The 17,350-nt window shown below is 41.9% G+C and overlaps 2 protein-coding genes across 2 annotated transcripts in view; both read right to left on the bottom strand.

The window, feature by feature from the left end:
- The window catches only part of LOC113431503 (uncharacterized), a 26,077-nt gene extending 8,969 nt beyond the window's left edge, over positions 1–17,108 (bottom strand). Inside the window, exons 1-5 of the mRNA XM_087953666.1 lie at positions 16,202–17,108; positions 15,846–15,960; positions 11,192–11,259; positions 10,167–10,296; positions 6,359–8,210 (exon numbers count right to left, since the gene is read on the bottom strand). Of these exons, the coding sequence (XP_087809792.1) occupies positions 6,359–8,210; positions 10,167–10,296; positions 11,192–11,259; positions 15,846–15,960; positions 16,202–16,615 (2,579 nt within the window). The 5' untranslated portion in view covers positions 16,616–17,108. The remainder of the gene's footprint in view (positions 1–6,358; positions 8,211–10,166; positions 10,297–11,191; positions 11,260–15,845; positions 15,961–16,201) is intronic.
- LOC113432334 (uncharacterized) lies at positions 4,256–6,366 on the bottom strand. Its single transcript, XM_087953722.1, has one exon. The coding sequence runs from the start codon at positions 6,298–6,300 to the stop codon at positions 5,782–5,784; it is 519 nt and encodes a 172-aa protein (XP_087809848.1). The 5' UTR covers positions 6,301–6,366; the 3' UTR covers positions 4,256–5,781.
- Positions 17,109–17,350: the final 242 nt, after the last annotated feature.

A 17,350-nucleotide genomic window follows, 5' to 3' on the forward strand; every position in this document is an offset into this window, starting at 1 on the left:
TAAAACACAGCTGTTTGTTTACTGTAACGTGTAACAACACAAAATCTCACTTTTTACATAAACCTGTTTTTATCCTAGTTAAACTGACTTTACAGTCTCTCTGGGCCCATAACCAGTGTTAAGCCTGGATTCCCCAACGGGTGTTAAGGAAAACAAACTAAACAGAACGTGCAGCGAAGTCAGATAGGAAGACAGGTAAATGTGTGAGATAAGTTTTCTAGTTAACACGCAGTAAACACACTTTAACTAACAAACCATGATACCATATTTATTATTTTTACCCAAACCAGTTAGGGTAAACAATGTTATCCCTAACAGCTACTATACAGCATATGGAACAAACCCTGAAAGAGAATCCATTACAATCGGAGGTTGAGGGACTGGACGTGTGGTCTTCACTTTGGTCCTGGTTGCCAGATGGTTCATGGATTCATCACCTAATTGTTTGAATGATATTGCTTTTTATACTTTCTCTTTGTGCATGCTGTATTATCCAATGTCTCCCTGGACTTTTAGGAATGTGTCAGGTGAAGCCTACGGAAGGAGAATTGCTGTTGCAGATGGCGAAAAGCTACCGAGGCATCCGCGATCATCAAAAAACTAAAACAGGGGAGATGTGGGAATAAACTTTGACTTGGGTATTGGGTAATGATTAGTCTAAGACCTTATACATACATGTCTGCCTAAAGGTCACTGAGATAAAGCAAGGAAATTAAAAGCAAACACTAGAAACAATTAAGCAGCTCAGACAACTGTAAACAAGTCTGTGTACTATATCTAATTATTGTAATCCACATTGTGATTATGCTTACTATGTACTAAAATCTCAATAAAAGGGAGCACTGGAATTTACTCTGGACTCCCATCCCGAGTACACACGCTTTTGTCTCATTCTTTCCATGGGAGACCACCACAATAAATATGCTACTAATGTTCATCCTCAGAATTTTTTCATTCTTTGAATAAAACTATTGAGGATGAGCTTGCCAATTTACAATCATACATTCAAAATAATATCCATGCTCAGTACTCACCTTTTGAGTGGCTAACCAATTGGCTCCCTGATTGGTCTTGGCTCAGACAGTTTTTCTTTTATGTTATAATTATTATTATTGTATTAATTGTAACCTGTTGTTTTATTCAATGTATTCCAAATTTATTTGCATTGTTTCATCCTGCTTTCCCCTCTCTTAATCCTCTACAATTGCGATACATTCATAAATCTTTGAATCCTCCATTTAAAATAAAAAACGAGGATATGTAGAGTTGTAATTGCAGGAATGTTATTATCTTGATGGCAAACCTCAGGTAATGAAGGTTCCAAAGCAAATACAACTCAGGCAAACAAAATCACTAATGTAAAGAAGGTTTAGAGAGAGGAAGTAAACATATGTTAGACTTTAACTAGAGATAATTCATTGTGTTAATTACTATGCTAAATAGTAACGAAAGCTGAGCAGAAACTAAAATTAACCAATGTTAGAGGATTACTAAAAATGTGTATAAATGTAAGACTAGACTCCAATAAAGTTCATCATAATTCATTTGATCATGATCAAACACGACTGCCTCGTCATTACAACACACCTGCTCCTGTTCTTCTACCTTCTCCTGTGCCTGTTCTACTTCCTCCTGTTCTTCCTCTTTAATGGCTATTTGTTGTTTACTGATATCATCTTTAGGGACTATGGGTGTCAATAATAATATCATTGCTGGATTCCTGTTCCAGTTTATCCCACCCAATGTGCTCAAGAAATTTTGCATTAGCACTACAATAAACATGAATTGTGCCTTGATCCCAAAATCTAAATGATCTATGGTTGGCCTCATAACCCACAAAAAATAACTTCTTAGCTCTATGTTTCCCTTTCAGTCTTACTTGTGAGGGAATATGCACCCATGCTGGAGCTCCAAATGTGTGTAGGTAACTTAAATTTGGCTTTCTGCCATGCCAACGAGTGAATGGCAATTCACCAGTTGTTGTATTAACTACATTGTTTAAAACATGGTTACTACACATTATGGCTTCACCCCACAGTGTTTCAGGTAAACCTGAATCAGATAACATAGTGCGAGTCATGGCTTGTAATGTTTGCCCTCTTCGTTCTACAAACGAGTCATGTTGTCGTCTGTAAGGTGCAGAACGTTTATGCTCAACACCAGCCAATTTCAAAATAGTATGGAATCTTTTGTTAACAAACTCAGTCCCATTATCAGTAACTAAAGTAATTACTTTACTTTTCATTTTTCCCTCAGTAAACTTTAGCCAGTTAAATAAATGTTGGAATGTTTCTGTTTTGTTTTTCATAAGATAGCAGAAACCGTATCATGAGTAGTGGTCCATAATACTCAAAATATAACAGGCACCTCCTAAACTTGGTTTCTTAGGACCAATTATGTCAACAAAAACAACCTCTAAAGGTTCTTAGGTCTTAAACCCATTTAGTCTGTTTGCTGGAGTAACTTTACTCTTTTCTTGACTACAAGCATTACAGTGTAAATACTTGTTACAAGGTTTCAATTTTACTCCCTCTGACAATTCAACAGTTTGTTTGAGCATTTTGAAATTAATGTGCCCTAGACGTCTATGCAGTAAATGTATACATTCATCATGTGGCTTAACATTGTTATAAACTGAGTTAGCCATCTTCAACTGGTCATCATGTATCACATATAAATTATTTTTTAAAGTAGCAGTAACACTTTTACCCTCTTTCTCTATTATACAGTTATCTCCCCTAAAGGTTACTACATAACCAAGATTAACTAAAGCCCTTACTGATAATAAATTAAATTTCAGTTTAGGTACATATAACATAGTTAAATGTTCGTTTATACAAGAACAATATGCAGTACCTTGACCTGATGCATTCATCTTCCATCCATTTGCCAATGATACATGTTGTTTACTCGTGGACATCTTTACAAACCTTTTTCTATCTTTAGTAATGCATTGCGATGCTCCACTATCAACAACCCACAAATCATTAATTACAGTTGAATTGCTAGACATAGCTAAGCTAACATTCTTTTTGGCCTTCTGGTGTTTGCCAGTATTCTGTTGTTTTCCCTTCTTACAGAATTTAGCTATATGTCCTGTAGCCCCACAAGAAAAACATTTCCTAACAGTATAGGCAGTTGAAGACAAATCCTCTTCTTGTGGTTGTTCCTTCCTCAGTTGGTCCCTATCTAGCCGTCTTCTTGCTTCTTCTAACAATCTTCCAGTTATGTCAGTCAATGTCAGTTTATCTCAATGTCAGTTTATCTTCCAGTGAAGATACATAATCATCATAACTTTCATCTAATGAGGAAAGAATGTAAACTTGATGCAGCTCTGAAAATATCAGTTCTTTTTCATGAAGCTCTTGAAAAGTTCTTTTCATGAAGTTTAAATGAGCTAACATATCTCCACCTTTCAGAAGACGTGCTCTAAACCAGTGATCCCCAACCTATTTTACACCGTGGCCCAGTATCCCCAACCTTTTTTATGGTGCGGCCCGGTACTGACATCAGCTGGGCGCCGCCATCTTGTTTTGATGAAAAAGTGCTTCCGGTGAGCTTTCTCCGGGTAGAAAGCTCACCGGAAGCACTTTTTCATCAAAACAAGATGGCGGCGCCCAGCAAGCCAGCGGCCCGGTAGGACTTGTTCCACGGACCGGTACCGGTACATGGACTGGTGGTTGGGGACCCCTGCTCTAAACAGTTTACGTGTAAGATGTATGTGTGCACCTACACTGTCATGAACATAAATCCTCTTCAAATTGTCCCAACACTTAGCAGCAGACTCTTCTCCACAAATATGGACTAGCTACTGATCACTCAGTGTTAGTCCAATTATACAAAGAGCTCGTTCGTTGTTCTGGTTAAAGTCAGCAAGTTTCTTGGCATCATCCTCATTTTCTGGATCCCAAGCATTTACTTCTGTTGGGTCTTGAACTACATTCCATAAACCTTCTTTACGCAGAAGTAGACTGCACTTCATAGACCAGGAAACATACTTTGTTCCATCCAACCGGGTTATCAGTGATAGACTTGTTGAAGTGACTTGTGCCATCTTTACCAGGATAGTAACCCACAATTAAACAGTAAACAGCTGTCTGTATACAGTACTGTGCATTCACACTCAGTTATCTAAGCCTGGTATGGCCTGGGCCCATAACCAATGTTGAGGTAATTCCCTGTTAGGAGAATGAGCGCATACAGGGAGACGTATTTGAGAGTAATGTTGGAATAATACACACAGAGCACACAGATACACTGTACAGTAAATGTAGGTTTTTACTTCCAGAAAGGTTTAAGCAAAGTCCAAAATAGGCAGTCCAAAAGTCATTCACAGGTAAAATCAGTCAGTTTTCATCCAGGGATAATCCAAATATCAAATTCCAGTGTCAAAAACAGTTCAGTAACAGACTTACATTAAATCCAGTAATATCAGTCAATTAGAAGAAATGGAGCAACGCCAATACTTTCCAACAGAAGGAAACAGATATACTCACTCAGACACACTCTCTTCTGAGACTAAGACTAAACAAACCAGGTTTCTGGCTCCATCTTATGGCTGTTTGAGAAACCACACTCAATTGCATGCTCTTGCATTCCCTTAAAGATATAGTACTAAAATGTTTATCCTGGTTTATATATTTCTAACCCAAATACCTATTAGGTGACTTATATTCCTAACAATAACTGCAAAATAAGTAAACATTGTAGCCAGGTACATGTGAAGGCAAACAGCATTCTGAGAGGCATCACCAGATGTATCACCATCAGCAAAAAGGAGGTCCTATCCCTCTACATAGGGTTTTAGTGAGATACCATTTGGAATACTGTGTCCAGTTCTGGAGACCTCACATAAAAAAAGATATTGATAAGATTGTGCGAGTCCAGAGATGGGCAACACGAGGAAAGGCAAAGAAAGATCACCACAAAATTAGGACAAAGAGCCTATGAGTTGCATTTTCTAATTCAGCATCACTATAACCCCTTTCTCCTTATGGTTTTCAATCTCAGTTATTATTTGTATTACATAATGTGAAGTAGGATGGTAAGGCAGACTGTGACAATAGTAAGCAAAGGAATAAAAATTTGATAACAGGATAACAGATAATCAGAGTTGGAAGGGACCTTGTAGGTCATCTAGTCCAACCCCCCGCCCAAGCGGGAGAAGCTACACCATTTCTGACAAATGAACTGAAACAATAGTAACGGATTAAGGACTAATTGCATTTCTGCCTGCAACTCTGCTCTAGTCTAGTGGATATACTCATCAGAGGGAGTTACTTGAAATGATTAGGGAATCTGCACCACTTAAATATTGGCATCCACAGATCACTTTCAGGCCAAATGATAACCTTAATCTCCACTGATACTCATCTTTGTTTTAAAACCTCTTACTTAACAAAAAAAGCACTAGATGGGCTGGAGGATTCACCAACAACAGCCAAACCTCCCACAACTGACCCCAACCCATTAGGTTCAAAATCTCTGTTGATCACAGAAAAAAAAAATTGCAGGATCTATTTCACAGACAAAAGCCAGGAAAAGCAGTAGGCTGAGACAAGATAACTCCCTCTCGCTTAAAAGTTTCTGCTGACTAATTGGCCACGATCTTCACCCGAATCTTCAAAAAATCACTAGCGATGTGCTATGTTCCTTCTTGTTTCAAATGCTCTACTATCATCCCAGTGCTGAAGAAATCTTCCATCAAGGAACTGAATGACTACAGACCAGTTGCTCTAACATCTGTAGTTATGAAAACCTTTGAAAGGCTAGTGCTATCCTTCAGAGGGTGGTAAAATGAGGACCCAGATTGCTGGGGACCATATGCTGACTTTGTAAACTGTAAAGCATTGTGGAGTGCAATATAAGTCTAAGTGGAATTGCTATTGCTGCATAGTTTCTCCCGAGTGTGGATTCTTTTATGAGAAGTCTACCATTCTGAGCAAAGGTCTTCCCATACTCCATGCATTTATGTGGCTTCTCCCCCATGTGGATCTTGTTATGGCAATTAAGTCCACTGCTCTGAACAAAGCTCTTTGCACACTCCATGCATTTAAATGGCTTTTCTCCTGTGTGGATCATCTTATGGGAAATAAGACTACAATTTTGAGCAAAGGTCTTCCCACACTCCATGCATTTATATGGCTTCTCTCCTGTGTGAATTTTGTTATGGGAAGTAAGACCATACTTTCGAGAAAATGACTTTCCACAATTCATGCACTTATATGTTTTCTCCCCTGTGTGGCTCATCTTATGACAATTAAGATGATATCTTCGAGCAAAGGTCTTTCCACACTCCATGCATTTATACGGCTTCTACCCTGTGTGGATCATCTTATGGGAATTAAGATGGGCAATTTGAGCAAAGGTCTTTCCACACTCCATGCATTTATATGGCTTCTCCCCCGTGTGGATCTTCTTGTGGTAAGTAAGTCCACTTCTCTGAGAAAATGTCTTTCCACACTCCATGCATTTATACCGCTTCTCCCCTGTGTGAACCCTTTTGTGGATAGTAAGTCCACTACTATAAGCAAAGGTCTTTCCACACTCGATACATTTATATGGCTTCTCCCCTTTGTGGATCACCTTATGGCGAATAAGATGGCCTCTTTCAGCAAAAGTCTTTCCACACTCCATGCATTGAAATGGCTTTTCCCCTGTGTGGATCCTTTTGTGGATAGTAAGTCCACTACTGTAAGCAAAGGTCTTTCCACACTCTTTGCATTTATATGGCTTCTCCCCTGTGTGGATCCTTTTGTGGATATTAAGTCCACTACTGTAACCAAAGGTCTTTCCACACTCCATGCATTTATACGGCTTGTCCCCTGTGTGGATCCTTTTGTGGCTAGTAAGTCCACTACTATAAGCAAAGGTCTTTCCACAATTCTTGCATTTATACGGCTTCTCCCCTGTGTGGATCATATTATGGGAATTAAGATGGGCAATTTGAGCAAAGGTCTTTCCACACTCCATGCATTTATATGGCTTCTCCCCCGTGTGGATCTTGTTGTGGCAACTAAGTCCACCGCTCTGAGAAAATGTCTTTCCACACTCCATGCATTTATATCGCTTCTCCCCTGTGTGGATCCTTTTGTGCATAGTAAGTCCACTACTATAAGCAAAGGTCTTTCCACACTCCATGCATTTATATGGCTTCTCCCCTTTGTGGATCACCTTATGGCGAATAAGATTACCTCTTTGAGCAAAGGCCTGTCCACACTCCATGCATTGAAATGGCTTTTCCCTTGTGTGGATCCTTTTGTGGACAGAAAGTCCACTGCTGTAAGCAAAGGTTTTTCCACACTCCATGCATTTATACGGCTTCTCCCCTGTGTGGATCATCTTATGGCGAATAAGATGGCCTCTTTGAGCAAAGGTCTTTCCACACTCCATGCATTGAAATGGCTTCTCCCCTGTATGGATCCTTTTGTGGATAGTAAGTCCACTCCTGGAAGCAAAGTTCTTTCCACACTCCATACATTTATATGGCTTCTCCCCTGTGTGGATCATCTTATGGCAATTAAGATGCCCTCTTTGAACAAAGGTCTTTCCACACTCCATGCATTTATATGGCTTCTCCCCTGTGTGGATCATCTTATGGGAAATAAGACTCCCTCTTTGAGCAAAGGTATTATCACACTCCATGCATTTATATGGTTTCTCTCCTGAGTGGATCCTTTTATGGGAAATAAGATTACTACCTCTTCTGAACCTCTTACCACACTCTCTGCATTTGTAGAGCTCCTCCCCAGTGTGAATCCTTTCATGGGAAGGAAGTTGCCTGCTTGTTCTAAAACATGTTCCACTTTCCAAACATTTATAAGGCTTCTCTTTTGTGTCAATCACTTTTTGAGGTATAAGGAACTGATTTCCAAGAGAAGGAATGAATGTCTCATTGTAATTTTGTCCATTTTGTCTTCTTGTAGTATCTTCTCCTTTGTTTTGGCTTAAATAGTGTTCATTTACATGTAGTTTAACTTTGATTGGCTTCACACTTTTCCCAGTATATTTTTTCCTTATTTTCTCTTGCTGGGCAAGAAAGTCTTGCATCAGAGCATCAGTGGAACATGAGGTTTCCTGATTCCAATTATTTGACTGGTTTCTCTCATGTCTTACGAATTCTGTTCGAATTCCAAACTTCTCCATTCCATCTTTAGCATTGATCACTTGGGACTGTTCACAGGAATCTTGACTCTCCTGCCCATTGTTACCTTCAAAGGAAAAGAGAAATTATAATGATAACAAGGTTAGAGAAAAGGTCAAACTGTACAAAGTCAAATGAATTTCCTTTTGAATTTTTCCGAAATTCCATTATATTGAACATTTGTATGCTTACAGTGGTGTGATATAGACATGGTGATTTCTATATTCATGAGCCACCCAAGCTTTGAAAATATCTAGAAAACATATCTTTACAATTATCTATATACATGCATATTTCACTCAACGTCTCTTTTGAGTTAAGAAAAAATTAGGGGAAACATCCAAGGAAGAATTAGGAGAAACTTAAGATTTATTGGGGTGGGTTAATTTCAGCAGAGACCTGTGAGAACTGAAACCATTTTGAAAGAAGCTCCTTCTTCCCTGATGCACGTTGGAGCAGCTGCTACACGACAACTCTCGAGGAGGCAGGACCCCGGCTCGGCCTGTTGCTTGATCCCAGCGATGAGACTTTGGCTTGCAAACACTCTTCGCATGGAGACTGTAAAGGTTGGGAGGTTTCAAGAGTGGCTATTTCGCTGCCCAAAGTTTTATTTGCAAAGGGATTTTTGCCAGATCTGGTACAGGCTTCTGTGCGCACAGAACGGTGGCCTAAACTATTTTAGCGTGAGATCACACGGGACCAGTAGTGCAAGATCTCAGGCTACTAGTCTCACATGGTCTGGCACCGCAGTATTTCAGGTGTCAACTCATAAAATATTTCTCTGCTCTTTTAGAGTTGCCAGCAGAAAAGGAGGGGGGAGTAGTGTAGCAGCTTACAAAACCGAAACTTCATTCAAGAAATGTTTTCATAGATAGTTTCCAGGTGACCAAAGTTCCTGCCCCACAAAATTCTAACTGGAGAGAATGATTGGTGATTTTTGGCTATGGATGTGCCCCATTGGAGAATATGAATTATGATACACCCAGGGGGTGGGGAAATCCAGGGTCAAGGGTGACAATGAATGGCATTGCAGCACCGGCATGTCTACTCCTAATAAATCTTTTTAAGCTTTTAAAATCTGGCTAGGGACTCATGATTTTAATGGGGGTAACTACCGGAACCCTGACAGCAGGCCTGTGTTCTTTTAAGAACTGAGGACTGCACAAGATCTAGGCCAAATGTCTTTGAAAACAAAGGGGCCTTCCCTTTGTTTGCAAAGCATTTTGCCCTGGGTCCTGTGCAGGCCTTGGTTAGCAGTGAACGGAGGACTAAAGTACTGTAGTGCGAGATCATGTGTGATCTTTTGTGTAAGATTTCCACTACTAATCTTGCCTATCTCTCACTACATTAGTCCTTTCTGCAAATGCACCAAAGCAGGGGGAAAAACTGATGGCTCAACATATCGTCGCAACGTAAGTCCCGGCAGACTGGGGTGGGGTTATAGATAGGGCGATTGTTGTTGTAGCGCCTCTGTTGTTATTTGTAAGTGTGAATGGCAGCCGTGGTGCTGCAGCATTCGTAATTTCAGGACTGAGTCTTAAGTACTTGGGAAAGGGCTAGGTCATAACTTGATATGGTCACTTAGTGAACTGTTGTAATTCGGGGATCACCTGTACCCTAGGATGCTCTGAGTCACACTGCATGAGGCCTTTGTCCTTGAATTGGATTGGGAGAAGGTTCTTCCATGGCCTGAGCGTGAAAGTTCTGTTCTCACACAAGTTGGGGAGGTTTCAGAGGACAAATGACAACACATTCTTCTCACACGACCTCCAGAGGACACACAAAAGCACACCTCATTCTTTTCAGCCTCCACAGATAAGTTCAAGTAGAAATGGAAAAATCCAGATAAGAAATGACCGAAAAGTATCTAAGCATTGACTCTTTCCTTCCTTGGAGTACCAGAAGGCTGGATACTTTCCTTTTCCCTTCTAGGAGGTTATATCTGATTAGTGATTTTTTAAAATAAAAAGTAACTATAATCTGTCTTCTTGACCTCTCTGATTTAGGACAACAAAACTCTTACCCAGAGAGGCCACGTTCCTATGGTTTTCAAGCATGACTTCCGAATGCAGCACTTTTTGGTCAGGATCCAGCCGAGACCATTCCTCCTCAGAGAAATACACAGCCACTTCCTCAAAGGACACCAGACTCTCCTGAACATGGAAAAAAGAAAAAAACAGGAGGATTTGCAAGATCTGTTCAACTTCATCAATGATTTAAACAAGGCAATAGGAGGGGAATTCATCAAATTTGCAAACAAGACCAAATGGATAGGAACACCAACACTCCACAAGATAGGCTCACGGTATAGAAGGATCGACAGATTGGCACCTTCTAACAAAATGAAATTCAATGGTGAGAAATATAATGTGCTACATTTAGGAAACAGGCAACTAGGATGATGAGGGGACTGGTGGCTAAAACATACATGAACGATTGCAGGAACTGGGCATGGCTAGTCTACTGAAGAGAAGGGCCAGGGGAGACATGATAGCAGTGTTCCAACATTTGAAGGGCTGCCACAGAGAAGAGGGGGTCAAGCTATTTTCCAAAGCACCTGAAGGCCAGGCAAGGAATAATGGAGAAATTTTCTGACAGTGAAAGCAATCAACCAATGGAACAGAAGTTTCCTTCAGAAGTTGTGGGAGGTTCATCATTGGGAGCTTTTAAGAGACCAGTCTGCCAACTGTCAGAAATGGTGTAGGGGGTTGGACTAGATGACCTATAAGTCCCTTCCAACTCTGTTAATCTGTACCTTATGAGATTGATGACTTATAAAAAGAATGGGGGGATGTAGAAGTTGCTGCCACTGTGATACGTTTAATCCTAATTCTTGAAGGACTTTAAAAGAAGTGTTTCTTGTAAACGCAAAGTTGGAGGAGTACCTTGCAGAACAAGATAACTAGAGGAAGCTATGTTGACTGATAGCAACTTCAACCTGCTATTCTGCTGTCCCTGTTGTGGGAGGACGCAAAAATAATCCACTCCAAACACCCACTTCACTTCCTGAAGGGAGAAAGCAAATCTGATAACTTTTCCCTTTCTTACTTGATTTGCAGGTCCAACCGTTGTTTGATCACTGTCATAAAAACCAGACCGTTTCATTCTTTGTTTCTCTGTAAGGAATAAATAATTTCAAAATAAATCATTAACAAAATATTTATTTATTTTAGACAATTTATATGCTGCCAATTTGCACGACGACTCAAGGCAGCTTACAAAATATCAGACCCATATTAAAACAATAAAACTAATAAAGGGAGAACTATATATTAAAATAATAAAATCCCCTCCACCCCCTCCCCCATCCTGGCGACAGCTCTGGGTTCCCCGGGCCCGCTGCCAGAACCAAGTCTTGAGCGCCTTCCGAAAGTGTGCTAGAATTGGGGCCATTCTAATCTCGAGGGATGATGTTCCAGAGAGAGGGAGCCACCATGGAGAAGGCCCTTTTTCTGGGTCTCACCAGGTGTTTCTCCCTAGAGGATGGGACATGCAACATTCCCTGCCTCCCCACTCTGGTGAGTCGGGCAGATGTAACCAGTAAGAGACAGTCCCTCAGATAACCTTGTCTCTAGTCATGAAGGGCTTTAAAAGTCACAACCAGCACCTTGAATTGCATCTGGAAATTGGCAGCCAACGCAGCTCCTGCAGGAGAGGTGATACATGTGCAAACCAGGGTCTGCACAAAACTTCCGGTTTGTCGGCTTCGGAGGCGGTGGGGTTTCGCGATCTCTGCGATCCCCGCCGCGCTAGCCGCGCTTGGTTCCTCCGACCCAGACGGGTCCGGAGGATAAGGTTGCCCCGTAGAGGCAACCGAAGATAGGGAGGATCCGGACAAGGGGTTGGGGTATTCGCAGACCCCTTCCCCACCAAGTCGGTCCAGCGGCGGTCAGCAATGGCCGCCACAAAGAAGTCAGCAACCGGACAAGATCGTGCTGGAGGAAGAAGGAGAAATTTTTGAAGCGAAAGTTATTTTGGCTGAACTGGGATTAGAGGATATATTTAATACCCTGAAATCTGAGATTTGGTTTTTTGTTTGAAAGATACTTTGTTTCCAGAAGAGATTGGCAAGCGGCGAGTGAAAGTGTTTCAAGTGAAAGTTTACTCTCCTTCCACATGGAATTAACGAATGAATGCTGAAAATGCTACTACTTTATAAAAGGTAAAAATCTAAAGCTTCTGGTTATAAATGGGAAGGGAGAGGACAAAAGGAAAATTTATACTAAGATTCTGTTGAAGGAGATGCCTGGAAGATTTTAGAGATTGGAAGTTACTGCAATAAGAACTTAAAATACAGACTGGCTTTCTTTTTCTCCCTTTGCAACTGATTTTAACCCAGGAAGAAGGGAAGAACTTTGTGCTTTGTTTGGATTGTTTGGTGACTTTGGGACTTTGGGACTTACTTTAAGCTTGGAAATATCTTTGGCTGTTTTAAGAAAAAGAAGAAGAGGACTTACAATGATTTTATCTGCTGATGAACTGAGAGAGGAATATGGCAAAATAAAGAAAGATGATGTGGGACAAATTTTTTGCTTTTTAGAAATGGCGCTTGCTACTTATCAGCAAATACAACAATTGATGGAAGAAGATGAAGAAGAAGAAGCCATCTTTAATGAACCCATAGAGGTGCTTAAGAAAGAAAGAAGAAAGAAAGGGGGAAAAAAGGATATAAGACTTAAAAAAATATTTAAGAAAGAACAAAATAAAATGCAAAATCAATATGAGGTTAGAAAGCAAAAGGGAAGAGAAATAAAACAGAGAGGGGAAGTTAAGGGGGGTAAAAAGACCAGACGGGATAAGACAGGGAGGAAGAAGGGGGAAAAAGGCCACGAAGGCATTAAACAAGATGTGAAAAAGAAATGGTTTTTTAGGGATAAAGGGTAATATAATTTGGTTTTAAAAGGATTCTGCAAGGTACATATGATATTGTAGTATTGTAGTATTGTAGTATTTGTATTAAAAATAAAAAATTATAATTTTATAAGATCTGAGTAAAGACTAAAATATTAAAGGTTTCATAATGGTAGAATTTAAGATTTAATAAAATAAGGTTTAAAATATTTAGTTTAAATGTAGAGCTTAATTGATTACTGCGTGGATGTTAGTATGAATATATTATTGTGATACTTGCTTTTGAAATAGATAATTGAAATGTTATGAGATTTAATGTTTCATGATATATTTAATTATGTTATGGATTCACTATTTTTTTCTTTTTTCTTTTGTAAGTAGTATGTACTAAGCAGAATCAGATAGGGAATTTGGAGTTACCTTAAATATTAATTTAGAGGTGCGATGGAAAGGCATCATACTTTGATTTGTGATTTCAGGAGAAATTTTTTTTATTTTACTATGGGGAATGAAATATATAGATAATTGGAAAATAATGGACAAAGGATAGAAATATAATGATTTAAATTAAGTTAATAAATAAAATAGAATTAAGAAGAGAGGAAAGCGGGGAGAAGCTACAAAGAAATTACAGAATGGTAATTAAGATAGGTAATGGCGTATAAGATGAATATGAACTTAATTGAAGTCCATACAAAGAGTGGTAATCCGGGGCCAAGCTACTTTTTTGAAAAAGAAGTTTTATTTTATGTGTTTTGTGTGTTTCTGTTTATGTGAGAGCTGGTAAAACCTTGGAGGAAAGCGGGAGGAGAATAATTGCAAACAAGACAGAGGGAAATATGAATATGATGATTAAATTCAATGAGAAGAAATATTAAAATCACATTGTATAAAATATTGTATTATCTGCCTTGTAAAAATTTACAAGGGAAAGAGGTTAAATGTGTACAAGGTTTATGTTTTGTTTGTCTTCAAAAACTAATAAAAAACTTGTTTTTTTTTTTTTAAAAAAAACTAATAAAGGGAGAACTATATATTAAAATAATAAAATCCCCTCCCCCCTCCCCCATCCTGGCGACAGCTCTGGGTTCCCCGGGCCCGCTGCCAGAACCAAGTCTTGAGCGCCTTCCGAAAGTGTGCTAGAATTGGGGCCATTCTAATCTCGAGGGATGATGTTCCAGAGAGAGGGAGCCACCATGGAGAAGGCCCTTTTTCTGGGTCTCACCAGGTGTTTCTCCCTAGAGGATGGGACATGCAACATTCCCTGCCTCCCCACTCTGGTGAGTCAGGCAGATGTAACCAGTAAGAGACAGTCCCTCAGATAACCTTGTCTCTAGTCATGAAGGGCTTTAAAAGTCACAACCAGCACCTTGAATTGCATCTGGAAATTGGCAGCCAACGCAGCTCCTGCAGGAGAGGTGATACATGTGCAAACCAGGGTCTGCTCAAAACCATGCAGTTTGCTGTGTTTTCCACCAACTGGCACTATCGGATGCTCTTCAAGGGTAACTCCATGTAGAGCATATTGCAATAGTCAAGAAGGGAAGTGACTAGGGCATGAGTGACCGTAAGGATGGTCAGTTCAACCTGTAGTTGCGCAAAGGCCCTCCTGGCCACGACCTCTTCTAGCAGGAGTCGTGAGTCCAGGACAACCCCCAGTTTACACACAGGATCTGTTTGGGATAGTGCCATCCCATCCAAGACCAGAAGTGACCATTCTCCCTTGGCCAACGAACCCCAAACCCAGAGCCACTTGGTTTTGCCAGGGTTTAGTTTGAACCTGTTGCTCCCCATCCAGCCCCTAACAGCCTCCAGGTACTGCGAGAGAGAGGACATAGCATCACTTAACCCACCATTGGCCAAGACAGACAGCTGAGTATCATCAGGTCACCCAGCGGCTTCATATAAATGTTGAACAGGAGTGGAGAGAGTATTGAGCCCTGCAAAAACCCGCAAAGCAGTGGACGAGTGCTGTATCTCTCCCCTCCTATCAACACTGACTGAGAGCAGCTGCAGAGGAAGGAAGTTAGCCAGGAAAGCACAAGGCCTCCCATTCCCATCCCCCAAAGATGCCCCTGGAGAATACAATGGTCGATGGTATCAAAAGCAGCCGAGAGGTCAAGTAGACCAAGGATGGATGCGCTACCCCAGAGATCATCCAAAGTCGCAACCAATGCAGTTTCTGTCCCAAATCCAGGCCTGAATCCTGACTGGTAGGGATCTAGATAATCCATCATCATCCAGAAACTTCTAGACCTGCCGCGTAACCACCTTCTCCAAAAAGGGAAGATTGCAGAGAGGTCGGAAATGATCTGACAGAGTGGAATCCAGCAATGGCTTCTAAAGAAGAAGGCAGACTACAGCCTTTTTAAAAGTGCTGGGTGACTATCCCCTCCTGTAGGGAAGCATCAATCACCGCCAGAGTACACCTACTTGTCACCTCCCGGGAAGCTTTCACAAGCCAGGAGGGACATGGCTCTAAAACATGGGTGTTTGCACACATACTCCCTAGGATCCTGTCCACTTCCTCAGGAGCAACAGGGTCAAACCGTTCCCAGATAACATAGCAAGAACCTGCCTCAAGGGCCTCCACCAGACCAGCAACCATGCTGGCATCTAACTGGGAATGAAGTCGCGCGATTTTGTCTTCCAAAAAACCTACAAATTCCTCAGCATGCCCCTTCAGGTGCAGCTCAGCCTCCTCCTTCCCCAGGAGGCGGCGGCTCACCCTAAAGAGGGTCACTGGGTGATTATCTACAGATGCAATTAGTGTGGAGAAGTATAAATAGGAGGAGGTATTGTATAGACGAGAAAAGAGAGCGAAGGGGGTAATCGGAAGATGTTCAATTACCTCCTGAGGTGCCCCGACTTTGATCTTTCCAAGGGATCCTCCTGAAAAATAATTCCTGAGGCGGATTTGATGGTTTCTTCTTTTCCTCGGGATCTCTGATCTCCACAGTGCAGCACTTCAAATTGGAGGAAGGAAAAAAAGAATTAATGTACATCACAGGACGTAAAATGGATTCCTACATTCGGAACACAACCTCAAAGCCCCCAATATCCACCCGGGTGGTTGAGTGAGAAAACCATGGAACAATGTCCTACAAGAATTGGTGGGACTTCGCCACATATTATGAACGTCAGAGAAGTTTGGGAAGAAGGGGTGAAGTATTCAAACACATTCTCTATTCTCTTTTGAGCTCTCACCTGCAACTCGACCTGCTCCTTGTTTTCCTCCACCTGGCTCAGGAGGAAGCCTTCCACCAGGGCCACCGCCTGGGAGCTGGTCTCTGCTCCATACTCCCGCACCCAGCTCTCCATCTCTGGAGGAAGAAGAGCCAGGAACTGCTCCAGAACAACCAGGTCTAGCATCTGGGCTTTGGTGTGCTTTTCTGGTCTCAGCCATCGCCTACATAAGTCATGGAGTTGGCTGCAAAGTCCTCGAGGACCCTCAGCCTCCTGGCATTGGATGAACTTCCAGGGCTGGACTTCTGAAGGGAGGATGGTTTCGTCCTCCAGGATCTTCTGACCAGGTCTTGTCCAGGTCTCCCCACCCTTCCCAGGCTGAAGAGCGGAAGGGCCTTTTCCGCTTCCCTCCTTTGCAAAAGGTTGTGTCTCCATCCTTTCTCTCTCCTGCAGAGCAACTCAAATGGGTCCAAGGACTCTGGTGGATCTCCAGATGCCTTTTCCTTCACAGGACCATTTCTGGAACTGCACAACGGATCGCTGCAAGTTATTCTGATCTTTTTCCCCCCAAGGGAAAATTTTGGCTTGCAAAGATTTCAAATGGCTTCGAGTTGTTGTACCAGAGATGTAAATAAAAACCAACAGCAAAAATGAGAAAGTGGAATTCAGCCACTGAACCACCTTCAGCCAACCTGCCCGGAGCCTCAAGCGGCTGATTCCAACGCAGGTCCGGGAAGGAGGCAGTTGGAGAGGCCGCCACGCTTCTTTGCCCGGGAACCGCCCCCCCTCACCCGGAACACGTCGGGATCTCACCCCCCGAAAAACTCTACAGCAGCATCTCGCCGCCTGCGGAGCCCCAGGGGTTAAGGAGAAGGAGTGCGGCGTCCTAGAGCGGCAAGCGTTTGTGATGTCACTTCTTTCCCGGCCTCCCCCTCACCCAACACAGCTAGCTGTGAGGTTCGCCTTCCAGTGGACCAATGGCTGAAGCACCGGAAGTTCCCTTCCTTTGGCGGAGGGCTCCCCCGCTGGATGTGCCGCAAAGTGGCAGGATTGTAGAACGGGCGGGGAAGAGGAGTGCGTCTGAGGGGAAGGGAGAGGGCGGGGATGTTGGGCTTGAGAGCAGGAGGAAAGGCCCCTCTCAATGGATCCCTGTCAAAGGCTTCGACGTCT

Source organism: Notechis scutatus, chromosome 2 (assembly GCF_049901735.1).
Source record: "Notechis scutatus isolate UNSWTSFEM ecotype Mainland chromosome 2, rNotScu1.2, whole genome shotgun sequence".
In the NCBI taxonomy this organism is placed as follows: domain Eukaryota; kingdom Metazoa; phylum Chordata; class Lepidosauria; order Squamata; family Elapidae; genus Notechis; species Notechis scutatus.

Coding starts and splice junctions, on each gene's coding strand:
- LOC113432334 (XM_087953722.1), bottom strand. CDS start 6,300: ATGGAGTGTGGAAAGACCTTTGCTCGAAGATATCATCTTAATTGTCAT.